Here is a 16,324-nt window from a genome sequence, read left to right as displayed (position 1 = left end):
TAAATAAAAGCCTTAATCTGTCATTTATGATTTCACGACCAGTGCAAAGTTTGATGAAGCAGCTCGGGAGGCTTGTAAAAGCCACGTGACGCAGGAGTGGACCTTCAGCGTTTAGGAGTCAGCTGCACAATTATCTCTGCTAACCTGGCCGACCCAGTTTGGCTTTCATGCACCTGTGAGACGTCGTGACCAACACACACCTGAACAATGATACAGTATGGCAAAGGGTGACAGGAACAGCTAACTGGTTTCCCTTTTCCTTATCGTCCACACAATTTTGAAGCACTATTACAATTTCACATACCGTAGTAATTGGCTGTTTGTATAAATGTATTGAAAAGGCCGACAGGGTGCCTGAGTGACTGAAGTAAAGTCTGAATGTCATTAAAGGGGAACATTATCAGCAGACCTATGTAAGCGTCAATATATACCTTGATGTTGCAGAAAAAAGACTATATATTTTTTGAACCGATTTCCGAACTCTGAATGGGTGAATATTGACGAATTAAACGGCTTTCTGTTTATGCCTCTCTGAGCGACGACATCAGAACGTGACGTCACATCGGTACTCAATGCCATTTTTCCCTACCACATCACACGCATCGAGTCAAATCAGCTCTGTTATTTTCCGTTTTTTCGACCATTTTCCGGTACCTTGGAGACATCATGCCTCGTCGGTGTGTTGTCGGAGGGTGTAACAACACGATCAGGGACGGATTCAAGTTTATTTTTCTGAGAATGTGCATCGATTAGCACAGCATGCTAATCAATGCTAACATGCTATTTAGGCTAGCTGTGTACATATTGCAGCATTATACGTCATTTGTAGCTATATTTACATCTAGCCTTTCCCTCCATCCTCATTTAATGCCAAACAAACACTTAGCAATCGACGGATTTAAGTTGCTCCAGTGTCAAGAGATGTTCCGTTTGGTCTCGTTTTGTTTTTTACCGGCGATGCTGCGACAGAGATGGCACAGAGATGGCAAGAATGTGTGGATATCTTGCGACACGCAAAGCAGATGCATTCCCAACGATGAAGTCAAACAAATCACAAAGGTGAGTTTTGTTGATGTCATTGACTTCTGTGCTAATCAGACATATTTGGTCGCGGCATGACTGCCAGCTAATCGATGCTAACATGCTATTTAGGCTACCTGTATGTACATATAAAACTATATTTACATCCAGCGTTTCCTTCCACCCACATTTAATGTGGAACAAACACTTACTAATCGACGGATTTAAGTTGATCCAGTGTCAATGCGAAAGTCCTGATCGGTTGGTCTGCACATTTTACCGGCGATGCTAACCCAAAAATGGCCGAATAGCGTCAATAGCTATTCGCTCAATAGCTTCGGTTTGTTCTTCAATTTCTTTTTCTCTATCTGCCTCCATACTCCAACCATCTGTTTCAATACATGCGTAATCTGTTGAATCGCTTAAGCCGCTGAAATCTGAGTCTAAATCCGAGCTAATGTCGCTATATCTTGCCGTGCTTTTCGCCATTGTTTGTATTGGAATCGCTACGTGACGTCACAGGGAAATGGACAGTGGCTTAAGCAAATAGCGAAAATCAAGCACTTTAAAGCTTTTTTAGGGATATTCCGGGATGGGTAAAATTTTGAAAAAAACTTCAAAAAATAAAATAAGCCACTGGGAACTGATCTGATTTTTATTGGGTTAAACCCTTCTGAAATTGTGATAATGTTCCCCTTTAAAACAGTTAGCGCCATCTTTTGACATTTCTTCCACTCCCGTCCTTGCACGCTACACCGCTACAACAAGAAAGGTGAGCCACGTATATAAGACCGCCCACAAAACGGCACATCCTGAAGAGACTGTCAGAAAGCAGCTTGAAGATAAAGAAGATCAAGAAATCTGCATTCAAAGAACTCCAACTTATTAGTAGTGATTCTTAGAGCCCTAAGAAAGTCTGCGGGTTATAAAGCGTTTTCTATTCGGGTTCCAGTACTCTGGAATGCCCTCCCGGTAACAGTTAGAGATGCTACCTCAGTAAAAGGATTTAAGTCTCATCTTAAAACTCATTTGTATACTCTAGCCTTTAAATAGACCCCCTTTTAGACCAGTTGATCTGCCCTTTTTTTTTTCTTTCTGCTTTGGCACAGTTCCAGGGGTCATGGATGAAGTGTGTCCAGAGTCGGGACCCGGGGTGGACCGCTCGCCTGTGCACTGGTTGGGGCCGTCTCTGCGCTGCTGACCCGTCTCTGCTCAGGATGGTCTCCTGCTGGCCCCACTATGGACTGGACTCTCACTATTATGTTAAATCCACTATGGACTGGACTCTCACTATCATGTTAGATCCACTATGGACTGGACTTTCACACTATTATGTTAGAACCACTATGGACTGGACTCTCACACTATTATGTTAGACCCACTATGGACTGGACTCTCACTATTATGTTAGATCCACTATGGATTGGACTCTCACACTATTATGTTAGATCCACTATGGACTGGACTCTCACTATTATGTTAGATTCACTATTGACAGGACTTTCACACTATTATGTTAGATCCACTATGGACTGGACTCTCACTATTATGTTAGATCCACTATGGATTGGACTCTCACACTATTATGTTAGATCCACTATGGACTGGACTCTCACTATTATGTTAGATCCACTATGGATTGGACTCTCACACTATTATGTTAGATCCACTATGGACTGGACTCTCACACTTTTATGTTAGATCCACTATGGACTGAACTCTCACTATTATGTTAGATTCACTATGGACTGGACTTTCACACTATTATGTTAGATCCACTATAACTGGACTCTCACTACTATGTTAGATCCACTATGGACTGGATTCTCACTATTATGTTAGATCCACTATGGACTGGACTCTCACACTATTATGTTAGATCCACTATGGACTGGACTCTCACTATTATGTAAGACCCACTATGGACTGGACTCTCTCTCACTATTATGTTAGATCCACTATGGACTGGACGTTCACACTATTATGTTGGATCCAGTATGGACTGGACTCTCTCACTATTATGTTAGATCCACTATGGACTGGACTCTCACTATTATGTTACACCTCTCCAAGGTTTCTCATAGCCATTCACATTGACATCCCACTGGGTTGTGAGTTTTTCCTTGTTCTTATGTGGGATCTGAACCGAGGATGTCGTTGTGGCTTGTGCAGCCCTTTGAGACACTTGTGATTTAGGACTATATAAATAAACATTGATTGATTGATTGGTTGATTGATTGATTGATCTGTAAAACATAATTCATGCAACATTTTGACCAAAGAACCACCATCACATGTTATGTAGGCCACAAGGAAGTATTTTATATTTAGAAAAAAATCATATAATATTTTGACTCCTTTAATGTGCCCTGTATATGAAAAAAGATCAAAAATAGACCATTCATCAGCAGTGCGCCTTATAATCTGGTGCGCCCTATACTCCGAAAAATATAGTAACTAGGGGTGTTAGGATACAGAAGTAGTAGTCATAATCAGAATGTTTACACAACACTGCAATGATCTCACGTGCAGGCAACGGGAGCTCTGCGGGGACACGCGAGTCGGCCACAACTTTGACTCTACATTCAGCACAATACTGTCATATCTGTGACTTTGAGTGGGTGCCTGCTAAGCTACGTACGTCTCAGAGGGACAGGGAAGTCGGGTGTGTTAGGTCTGGGAGCAGACGTGTGAAGTGACTCCCGACGCTCAATGTGTGTTGTGTTACCTCGTGGCAATAATACCGAACGTTGAATGTTCATAAGAAAGGAGATTAAAGATAACGCGGCCCAGTTCCACCTGATACAAATGAGTATAAAACGGTGTAGAAAGGGAGTGTGATCAGTGCGCTTGCAGGAGTAAAGGTCACCGCCTCTGTCCATGGTGCTAAAAACAGAGCGCCATCGGACAGGGGCGGGGCATGTGCTAACGGCGAGACACAGCTGGCGGATGATTGGATTGCACAGGTGGTACGTGGTAATCTAATCATCTGTTGTCTTTAACAGGGTGCAGGAGAAAAAGGAGGAGTAAAGCCACTGAAAAGTCAAAAGAAAGTATCTTTTTGGAGAACTGCGAAAACATATCAAAACCCTGTCAACTCTGCGCGACTGGCTTCCAACGTGAATCTGTGAGACTGTAAGTAGACAAAGCATACAAACGGATAGTGCCCTCCAAAACAATCTCTCTCTTTTTAAAGAAATAACATTACAAAGAACTACTGCGATTTGTAAATGGGACAAAACAAACCTTGACCCATTTCCTGGGAAATTTATCAAGGAGCTGTTTGTAATATTAGGACCATCAGTGCGAAATATTATAAACGTATCACTTTTCTCCGGTACTGTTCCCCTTGCATTCAAAAAAGCGGTATTTCATCCCTCGCTCAAAAGACCCAACCTTGCTTCGGACCTCATGGTAAACCACCTTCCCTTTATCTCGAAAATCCTCAAAAAAAATTGTTGCAATGAACACTTATCATTTAACAATCTATGTGAACTAGAGATGTCCGATAATATCAGATTGCCGATATTATCGGCCGATAAATGGTTTAAAATGTAAACATCGGAAATTATCGGTGTTTCAAAAAGTAAAATTCATGACTTTTCAAAACTTCGCTGTACGGAATGGTACACGGATGTAGGGAGAGGTACAGAACGCCAATAAACCCTAAAGGCACTGCCTTTGTGTGCCGGTCCAATCACATAATATCTATGGCTTTTCACACACACAAGTGAATGCAAGCATACTTGGTCAACAGCAATACAGGTCACACTGAGGGTGGCCTCATAAACAACTATAATACTGTTACAAATATGCGCCACACTGTGAACCCACACCAAACAAAAATGACAAACACAATTTGGGAGAAAATCCGCACGATTTCTAGGCAGAGTCGTGACCATGGCGGAGAGGGTATACGTCTCGTCATCTGCTTTTTGCAAATGATGTGGTCCTGATGGCACCTTCGGTTCGTGACCTTCAGCTCTCACTGGATCGGTTTCGCAACTAAGTGTTCAGCGGTTGGAATGAGGATCAGCATCTCCAAATCTGAGGCCATGGTTCTCAGCAGGAAACCGATGGTTTGTACAGTCCAGGTAGAGAACGAGACTCTGTCCCAGGTGGAGGACTTTAAGTATCTCGGGGTCTTGTTCACGAGTGAGGGAAAGATGGAGAAGGAAATCAGCCGGAGAATCGGAGCAGCTGGGGCAGTATTGCAATCTCTCTGCCGCACTGTTGTGACCACACGAAAGCTGAGCCAGAAGGCAAAGCTCTCGGTCTACCTAGCTATCTACATTCTTACTCTCACCTATGGTAGTGAAATGTGGGTCATGACCAAAAGAATAAATTCGCCGATACAAAATACGAAATACAAAATAAATTTCCTCAGAAGGGTGGCTGGCATCTCCCTTAGAGAGAGGGTGAGAAGTTCAGTCACCCAAGAGAGACTCGGTGTAGAGCCGCTGCTCCTTCGGTTGGAAAGAAGCCAGCTTAGGTGGTTCGGGCATCTCTTGCGGATGCCTCACAAGTGTCTCCCATGGGAGGTCCCCACTGGGAGGAGACCCCGCGCCAGGCCAAGGACCAGATGGGGGATTACATCTCCTCTCTGGCCTGGGAACGCTTCGGGATCTCCCAGGAGGAAGTTGCTAATGTTGCCCTGGAGAGGGAAGTCTGGGGGTCTCTCCTGGAGCTGTTGTCCCCGCGACCTGATTCTGGATAAGCGGTTGAAGATGGATGGATCCGCACCGTAACACAACATGAAACCAACGGCACAAATACCCAGAACCCCTTGCAGCACTAACTCTTCCGGGACGCTACAATGTACACCGCCGCTAGCTCGTAGCATTATGACAACACAGCACCTTGGAGACATCATGCCTCGTCGGTGTGTTGTCGGAGGGTGTAACAACACTAACAGGGAGGGATTCAAGTTGCACCACTGGCCCGAAGATGTGAAAGTGTCTGCCGCCAGACCCCCATTGAATGTGCCGGAATGTCTCCACATTTTACCTGCGATGACAGACATGGCACACAGATGTATGGATAACCTGCAGATGCATTTGCAACTATAAAGTCAACGAAATCACAAAGGTGAGTTTTGTTGATGTTGACTTATGTGCTAATGAGACATATTTGGTTGCGGCGTGACTGCCAGCTAATTGATGCTAACATGCTACGCTAATCGATGCTAACATGCTATTTACCGGCGGTGCTAAAGCAGACATGACACAGAGATGTATGGATAACCTGTAGATGCATTTGCAACGATGAAGTTAATGAAATCACAAAGGTGAGTTTTGTTGATGTTGACTGCCAGCTAATCGATGCTACCATGCTACGCTAATCGATGCTAACATGCTATTTACCGGTGGTGGTAAAGCAGACATGGCACAGAGATGTATGGATAACCTGTAGATGCATTTGCAACTATATTACGTGTCCTTCCACCCACATTTAATGCGAAACAAACACTTACCAATCGACGGATTTAAGTTGCTCCAGTGTCACAAGATGCGAAAGTCCTGATCGTTTGGTCCGCACATTTTACCGGCGATGCTAACGCAGCTATTCGGCCATGCTATGGCTATGAATAGCGTCAATAGCTATTCACTCAATAGCTTCAGTTTCTTCTTCAATACTTTCATACTCCAACCATCTGTTCCAATACATGCGTAATCTGTTGAATCGCTAAAACCGCTGAAACCTGAGTCTTAATCCGAGCTAATGTCGCTATATCTTGCTGTGGTATTCGCCATTGTTTGTTTACATTGGCAGCACTGTGTGACGTCACAGGGAAATGGATAGTGGCATCACAATTGGCGAAAATAAAGCACTTTAAAGCTTTTTTAAGGGATATTCAGGGACCGGTAAAATTTTGAAAAAAACTTCGAACTGATTTTTATTGTTTTTAACCCTTTTGAAATTGTGATAATGTTCCCCTTTAACACATAATGTATCTTTTTATATGTACATTTCTGTTCGCTATTTTCCCACTTGTGGCTCATCGGTAACGAGTGAACGCAGCCAATCTTCTCCGGCTACGGAACAGACCGAGGGTCGAAACAGAGGTGTGCGCGTTAATTGCTTGTTAAAAAAACTGATTGACGTTTATTCTATTAATCAATCAATCAATCAATCAATCAATGTTTATTTATATAGCCCTAAATCACAAATGTCTCAAAGGACTGCACAAACCACTACGACTACGACATCCTCGCCCAGATAAGGGCAAGGAAAACTCACACCCAGTGAGACGTCGGTGACGTTAATGACTATGAGAAACTTGGAGAGGACCACAAATGTGGGCAACCCCCCCCCCCCCAGGGGACCGAAAGCAATGGATGTCGAGCGGGTCTAACATGATACTGTGAAAGTTCAAGTTTAAAGAATTTATACTTAACGCCTTGTCATCGCGTTAACTTTGATCAGGACTTTACTGTACCCATTCCATCCCCAGTAGGTATGTTGTCGTTTTAGGTCTACCAAATACAGTCTCTGGTCAAACGTTTACATAAACTTGAAAAGAACATAATGTCATGGCTGTTTTGAGCTTCCAATCATTTCTACAACTCATATTTCTTTGTGATAGACTGATACTTGTTGGTCACAAAAAACATTCATGAAGTTTGGGTCTTTTATGAATTTATTAAGGATCTATTGAGAGTGTGACCAAATCTGCTGGGTCAGTTATTGTCTTGAACAAAAATTATGCAATACACCTGGTGGTTAAAAAAAAAAAAAAAACATGCTGAGAATGATGACAGAAACAGCCTGTGTGCCTGTGCAACATTGTGAAGGGAATCAGTGAGCACAGATTTGAACGCCATCTTCTTCATAAACAGTGACAGTGTGAGAGTGATGCAATACTACAATATATCGTCATAAAAAGAAAAAAAAAAGTCATAAAAACGACACTTTTGGTTCGTCAAATGCAATCAACCAAACACGGCAGAGATGTCCGATAATGGCTTTTTATATCCGATATTCCGATATTGTTTAACTCTTAATTACCGATTCGGATGTCAACCAATACAGTCGTGGAATGAACACATTATTATGCCTAATTTTGTTGTGATGCCTCGCTGGATGCATTAAAGCAGGGGTCACCAACCTTTTTGAAACCAGGAGCTACTTCTTGGGTACTGATTAATGCGAAGGGCTACCAGTTTGATACACACTTAAAAAAATTGCCAGAAATAGCCAATTTGCTCAATTTACCTTTAACTCTGTTATTTTTAATAATTAATGATATTTATCTTTGTGGAAACATTAATCACCTTAATGATTTCTCACAAATGTATATAGAAACAGATAAATATTTTTATAAATATATTTTGACTCTTTAAAATTCAAAATTCAACCGAAAAAAAAATGAGAAAATCTAGCTAATTCGAATCTTTTAAAAAAAAAAGAAAAAAAGGAACATCATTAGTAATTTTTCCTGATTAAGATTAATTTTAGAATTTTGATGAGGTGTTTTAAATAGGTTAAAATCCAATCTGCACTTTGTTAGAATGTATAACAAATTGGACCAAGCTATATTTCTAACAAAGACAAATATTTTTTTAGAATTTTAATCATAATAAGTTTGAAAAAATATTTCAAAAAATTTTGGGGTCGAAAAAAACCAAAGCTAAAATGAAGAATTAAATTAAAATGTATTTATTATTCTTTACAGTAAAAAAAAATACATTTACTTGAACATTGATTTAAATTGTCAGGAAAGAAGAGGAAGGAATTTAAAAGGTAAAAAGGTATATGTGTTTAAAAATCCTAAAATCATTTTTAAGGTTTTATTTTTTCTCTAAAATTGTCTTTCTGAAAGTTATAAGAAGCAAAGTAAAAAAATAAATGAATTTATTTAAAGTCTTTAAAATAGGTTAAAATCCAATCTGCACTATGTTAGAATGTATAACAAATTGGACCAAGCTATATTTCTGACAAAGACAAATAATTTTTTCGAATTTTAATCATAATAAGTTTGAAGAAATATTTCACAAATTTTTTTTCGTCGAAAAAAGCAGAAGCTAAAATGAAGAATTAAATTAAAATGTATTCATTATTCTTTACAGTAAAAAAAAAATTACTTGAACATTGATTTCAATTTTTAGGAAAGAAGAGGAAGGAATTTAAAAGGTAAAAAGGTATATGTGTTTGAAAATCCTAAAATCCTTTTTAAGGTTGTATTTTTTTTCCCTAAAATTGTCTTTCTGAAAGTTATAAGAAGCAAGGTAAAAAAAATAAATGAATTTATTTAAAGTCTTTAAAATATTTTTTTGGATTTTCACATTCTATTCGAGTTTTGTCTCTCTTAGAATTAAAAATGTCGAGCAAAGCGAGACCAGCTTGCTAGTAAATAAAAAAAATAAAAAAAATAGAGGCAGCTCACTGGTAAGTGCTGCTATTTGAGCTATTTTTAGAACAGGCAAGCGGGCGACTCATCTGGTCCTTACGGGCTACCTGGTGGGGAGGGGGGGGGGGGAGTAGTGGGGGGTGTATATTGTAGTGTCCCGGAAGAGTTAGTGTTGCAAGGGTTCTGGGTATTTATTCTGTTGTGTTTATTAGTGCTACGGTGCGGATGTTCTCCCGAAATGTGTTTTTGATTCTTGTTAGGTGTGGGTTCACAGTGTGGCGCATATTTGTAACAGTGTTAAAGTTGTTTTTAAGGCCAGCCTCAGTGTGACCTGTATGGCTGTCGACCAACTATGCATTGCAATCACTTATGTGTGTGAAAAGCCGTAGGAATCATCTGATTGGGCCGACACGCAAAGGCACTGCCTTTAAGGTTTATTGCTGCTCCGTGTACACAGCAGCGTTTTAAAGTCATACATTTTTCTTCTTTTTAAAACCAATACCGATATTTTTGAAACCGATACCGATAATTTCTGATATTACATTTTAAAGCAGGGGTGTCAAACTCAAATACAAAGTGGGCCAAAATTCTAAACTGAACAAAGCCGCAGGCCAAAGTTGATTGATTGATTTTGATTGATACCTTTATTAGTAGATTGCACAGTACAGTACATATTCCGTACAATTGACCACTAAATAGTAACACCCAAATAAGATGTTCAACTTGTTTAAGTCGAGGTCCACGTTAATCAATTCATGGTAAACAACATGGTTGAACAACTTAACCTTTAATAAGGACCCAAACAAGTTTTGCATTGAATATTGAACAAGCAAGGCTTATATAACTTTATAGTGAAATGCAAAATCGAAGTTTGTTGTTAGCGGGGGTGTATATTGTAGTGTCCCGGAAGAGTTAGTGCTGCAAGGGGTTCTGGGTATTTGTTCTGTTGTGTTGATGTTGTGTTACGGTGCGGATGTTCTCCCGAAATGTGTTTTTCATTCTTGTTTGGTGTTGGTTCACAGTGTGGCACATATTTGTAACAGTGTTAAAGTTGTTTTTAAGGCCACCCTCAGTGTGACCTGTATGGCTGTCGACCAAGTATGCCTTGCATTCACTTGTGTGTGTGAAAAGACGTAGATATCATCTGATTGGGCTGACCTGCAAAGGCAGTGCCTTAAAGGTTTATTGGCGCTCCGTGTACACAGCACTGTTTTTGAAACCGATACCGATAATTTCTGATATTATATTTTAAAGCATTCATCGGCCGATAATATCGGACATCTCTAGTATATATATACATATATATATATATTTACACGCACACATGTATATTCATAAATATGTATCTATGCATGTACCTCTTGATGATATTACGGACCTTAGATGGTGAATTCCCTAAATTCCTTGCAATAGCTGGTTGAAAAATGTTGTTCTTAAACCGTTTGACAATTTGCTCATGGATTTGTTCACAAAGTGGTGACCCTCTGCCCATTTGTGAATGACTAAGCATATCATGGAAGCTGCTTTTACACCCAACCATGGCACCCACCTGTTCCCAATTAGCCTGTTCACCTGTAGGATGTTCCAAATAAGTATTTGATGAGCATTCCTCAACTTTCTGAGTCTTTCTTGCCACTTGTGCCAGCTTTTTTGAAACACGTCGCAGGCATCAAATACCAAATGAGCTAATATTTGCAAAAAATAACGTAATTTACCCGTTTGAATGTTAAATATCTCGTCTTTGCAGTCTATTCAATTGAATATAAGTTAAAAAGGATTTGCAAATCATTGTATTCTGTGCGAACTTCACTGGTTTTGGGTTTTGTACGTGGTTTTAAAATAATTAGCAGGGTATAGTTCCTGCACACCTGCCCAATGGCTCCCAGTCAAAGTGGAACATAACTCTTTAAGAAAGCACAGATGTCCGTGTACGGTAAATAGAAACGGTTCAATTACGCACCGTTTTTTAAATGCTGAGCTCAGCTCCCTTCTGGTCCTTCGCCGTCTACTAAACTGGCATCCTTGGGTGACTCCAACATGGGCTCTGACATGTGTGGAATTGTAAAAAGGGGAAGTCAGTGAGTAGTGAAAAGCCTGTCTGTCTGGTTGGCTCCCCTTAGTTTCCGCTTCAGAGCAGCTGCTCAGCAACTATCGCCAATGGTTTTAAAACGAAACAACCCCCCTCCCCACTCCCCACACACACCACACTGTGAAAGGGTCAGTGGGACACAGAATGATTGATGCCTGTCAGACTGTGCAAGGTCTCAATGACATTGAACAACAGACTCCTTCAGGTTTCTGAGACTTGACATTGAATACTTAATGAGGGGGGGACAGTCCCTCCGTTGCATAAAACTGTACGTGTGCTACTGTACCAGCACGGCACTCATAAACCAATGCACCTCACATAGTTTGGTATTTTTAGTCCTTTTTTTGAACAAACTGTGCAGTTCGTTTAAATTTTGGTATTCAAGGGAAATGTTGTGAAAGGGATCAAACTGAATATGATTTTATTTAATGGTAAGCGCTATAGAGCATTTTCCGTTCGGGCTCCAGTACTCTGGAATGCCCTCCCGGTAACAGTTAGAGATGCTACCTCAGTAAAAGAATTTAATTGCCATCTTAAAACTCCAGTTGATCTGCCGTTTCTTTTCGTTTCTCATCTGCCCCCCTCTCCCTTGTGAAAGGGGTGGGGGGGCACAGGTCCAGTGGCCATGGATGAAGTGCTGGCTGTCAATAGTCGGGACCCGGGGTGGACCACTCACCTGTGCATTGATTGGCAACATCTGGGGAGCTGTTTCCACTCGGGATGGTCTCCTTCTGGCCCCACTATGGATTGGACTCTCACTATTATGTTGGATCCACTATGGACTGGACTCTCACACTATTATGTTGGATCCACTATGGACTGGACTCTCACACTATTATGTTAAATCCACTATGGACTGGACTCTCACACTATTATGTTAGATACACTATGGACTGAACTCTCACTTTTATGTTAGATCCACTATGGACTGGACTCTCACACTAGTATGTTAGATCCCCTATGGACTGAACTCTCACACTATTATGTTAGGTCCACTATAGACTGGACTCTCACACTATTATGTTAAATCCACTATGGACTGGACTCTTACACTAGTATGTTAGATCCACTATGGACTGGACTCTCACTATTATGTTAGATCCACTATGGACTGGACTCTCACAATGGACTAGACTCTCACACTATTATGTTAGATCCACTATGGACTGGACTCTCACACTTTTATGTTAGATACACTATAGACTGGACTCTCACACTATTATGTTAGATCCACTATGGAATGGACTCTCACACTATTATGATAGATCCACTATGGACTAGACTCTAACACTATTATGTTAAATACACTATAGACTGGACTCTCACACTATTATGTTAGATCCACTATGGACTGGACTCTCACACTATTATGATAGATCCACTATGGACTGGACTCTTACACTATTATGTTAGATCCACTATGGACTGGACTCTCTCACTATTATGTTAGATCCACTATGGACTGGACTCTCACACTATTATGATAGATCCACTATGGACTGGACTCTTACACTATTATGTTAGATCCACTATCAACTGGACTCTCACACTATTATGTTAGATCCACTATGGACTGGACTCTCACTATTATGTTAGATCCACTATGGACTGGACTCTCACTATTATGTTAGATCCACTATGGACTGGACCCTCACTATTATGTTAGATCCACTATGGACTGGACTTTCACAATATTATGCTAGACTCACTCGGCATCAATTGCATCCGGTCTCCCCTAGAGGGTGGGAGTCACCCACATCTGCGGTCGTCTCCAAGGTTTCTCATAGTCATTCACATCGACATCCCACTGGGTTGTGAGTTTTTCCTTGCCATGATGTGAGATCCGAACCGAGGATGTCATTGTGGCTTGTGCAGCCCTTTGAGACACTTGTGATTCAGGGCTATATAAATAAACATTGATTGATTGATTGAAACATTGTAATACTGTACACAATGCATGGCTACCAGTCGTGCCAGCTTCTTTTAAACTGCTTATCCTGCTCTATCTATCTATGTCTATCCCGGCTGACTATGGGCGAGAGGCCGGGTACATCCGGCACTGCCCCTGCTGCCTTGTGGGTTAGTCTGGGAAGACCTCAACGGCGGAGTGGGCGGATGATGGTTGCATAGAAACTCCACAACGGTCACAAAGGCTGAAGAAGGCTGCAGCAAAGATGGGCCCCCAATTGTCTTGGTCTCAATTGGACCATGGCTTTCTCTTTGCCATGGACAGTGCCTGTGCTCCAGTCTCCCCACCTTAAAAGATTTCACGCACAGGCGTTCTCCTGAAGGCAAACCCGCCAACAGGAAGACAATCATACTCGTTACGAGTGATCGCCGCCACCGACGACATAATGCATAATCATCAAAGTCGAAAGTCCCATGGACATAGCACATCCAGTAAAGAAAAAAGGTGAGGCCTTTAATCCCAGGAACACCATGACTACCGTCAAGCACGGTGGTGGTAGTATTATGCTCTGGGCCTGTTTTGCTGCCAATGGAACTGGTGCTTTACAGAAAGTAAATGGGACAATTAAAAAGGAGGATTACCTCCAAATTCTTCAGGACAACCTAAAATCATCAGTCCGGAAGTTGGGTCTTGGGCGCAGTTGGGTGTTCCAACAGGAGCATGACCCCAAACACACGTCAAAAGTGGTAAAGGAACGTCTAAATCAGGCTAGAATTAAGGTTTTAGAATGGCCTTCCCAAAGTCCTGACTTAAACGTGTGGACAATGCTGAAGAAACAAGTCCATGTTAGAAAACCAACAAAATTAGCCAAACTGCACCAATTGTGTCAAGAGGAGTGGTCATAAATTCAACCAGAAGCTTGTGGATGGCTACAAAAAGCGGCTTATTGCGGTGAAACTTGCCACGGAACATGTAACCAAATGTTAACATTGCTGTATGTTAAACGTCTGGACAATGCTGAAGAAACAAGTCCATGTCAGAAAACCAACACATTTAGCTGAACTGCACCAACAATATTTCTCGACGAGCTATTACAATGGATTAGGGACGGCGTGGAGCAATGGGGTGAGTGGCCGTGCGCAACCCGAGCGTCCCTGGTTCAATTCCCACCTAGTACCAACCTTGTCACGTCCGTTGTGTCCTGAGCAAGACACTTCACCCTTGCTCCTGATGGGTGCTGGTTGGCGCCTTCCATGGCAGCTCCCTCCATCAGTGTGTGAATGTGTGTGAATGGGTAAATGTGGAAGTAGTGTCAAAGCGCTTTGAGTACCTTGAAGGTAGAAAAGCGCTATACAAGTACAACCCATTTATCATTTATTTAGGGATTTTACCATTTACGGTCCGTAATATCATCAAAAAGTTCAGAGAATCTGGACAAATCACTGCACGTAAGTGATGATATTACAGATCTTTGACCCCTCGGGCAGTACTGCATCAAAAAGTGACATAACTGTGTAAAGGATATCACCAAGTGGGCTCAGGAGCACTTCAGAAACCCCCTATCAGTAACTACAGTTTGTCGCTACATCTCTAAGTGCAAGTTAAAACTCTACTATGCAAAGCCAAAGCCATTTATCAACAACACCCAGAAACGATGCCGGCTTCGATCGGCCCAAGCTCATCTAAGATGGATTGATGCAAAGTGTAAAAGTGTTCTGTGGTCTGACGAGCCCACATTTCAAATTTCTTTTGGAAATTATGAAACAAAGAGGAAAAGAATCATCTGGATTGTTCTAGGCGCAAAGTGTAAAAGCTAGCATCTGTGATGGTATGGGGGTGTATTAGTGCCCAAGGCATGGGTAACTTACACATCTGTGAAGGCACCATTAATGCTGAAAGTACGGTACATACAGGTTTTTGGAGCAACATATGTTATCATCCAACCAACGTTATCATGGACGCCCCTGCTTATTTCAGCAAGACAATGCCAAGGCACGTATTACAACAGCGTGGCTTTATAGTGAAAGAGTGCGGGTACTGGACTGGCCTGCCTGTAGTCCAGACCTGTCTCCCGTTGAAAATGTGTGGTGCATTATGAACCGTAGAATATGACAACATAGACTGTTGAACAACTTAATCTGTACATCAAGCAAGAATGGAAAATAATTCCACCTGAAAAACTTCAAAAATTGGTTTCCTTAGTTCCCTAACATTTACTAAGTGTTGTTAAAAGGAAAGGTCATCCAACACAGTGGTAAAGATTTATTTTTGTAATGTGTGGCTGCCAGTAAATTCTAAGATAATGATTATTTGCAAAAAACAACTAAGTTTCTCAGTTTCAACATGAAATACAGTGGGGCAAAAAAGTATTTAGTCAGCCAGCGATTGTGCAAGTTCTCCCACTTAAAATGATGACAGATCTCTGTAATTTTCATCATAGGTACACTTCAACTGTGAGAGACAGAATGTGAAAAAAACATTCCTAACTTCTGTTAGGAATGTCGTAGAGACATGAAACAAAGACCTCTATGTAGGTCTGACTTAGACCACGGCTTGGCAGCGGCCAAAGGCGGACCCGACCAACGCTGCTTGCAGCTTTAATTATTTGTTTGTTACTTTAATAAATCATTTTAAAGCTATTTGTCACTAAAGGATCGTCTTTAAGAAATTTCCACGACACAAATTCACTGGTTTTGGGTTTTGTATAAGCCCAGAAAATACGGTAATCACATTGCTAAATAAATCTACGATGGTAAATTGTAACCTGGCAACTGCTTGCTAAGTCTTGAATAAGAGGAACGACTACACTGACAAGTGTGACCTTGGTCCTTCCAGGAGCACTTTTTATGATCCTGCCATCAGTCTCCTCCATTGTCGTCACTGTGTCCCGTGTTGAATTTGTTGACAGGGTACACAGATCATCAATTATTTATGAAGTTTCATGAAAGCTACATCA

At 41.3% G+C, this 16,324-nt stretch overlaps 1 protein-coding gene across 2 annotated transcripts in view; it reads right to left on the bottom strand.

The window, feature by feature from the left end:
- Window positions 1–16,324, bottom strand: part of LOC133538833 (endonuclease V-like) — a 200,710-nt gene that overhangs the window by 13,977 nt on the left and 170,409 nt on the right. The window contains exon 10 of one of the 2 annotated variants that reach the window (XM_061880668.1): window positions 11,331–11,414. The exons of the other annotated variant lie outside the window; for it this stretch is intronic. Coding sequence (XP_061736652.1) covers window positions 11,379–11,414 — 36 coding nt within the window. The 3' untranslated portion in view covers window positions 11,331–11,378. The remainder of the gene's footprint in view (window positions 1–11,330; window positions 11,415–16,324) is intronic. 2 annotated transcript variants of the gene reach the window in all.

Source organism: Nerophis ophidion, linkage group LG20, assembly GCF_033978795.1.
Source record: "Nerophis ophidion isolate RoL-2023_Sa linkage group LG20, RoL_Noph_v1.0, whole genome shotgun sequence".
Taxonomy (NCBI): Eukaryota; Metazoa; Chordata; class Actinopteri; order Syngnathiformes; family Syngnathidae; genus Nerophis; species Nerophis ophidion.
The sequence above is the reverse complement of the archived record's forward strand: the minus strand, read 5'-3'. Positions and strand labels throughout refer to the sequence as shown.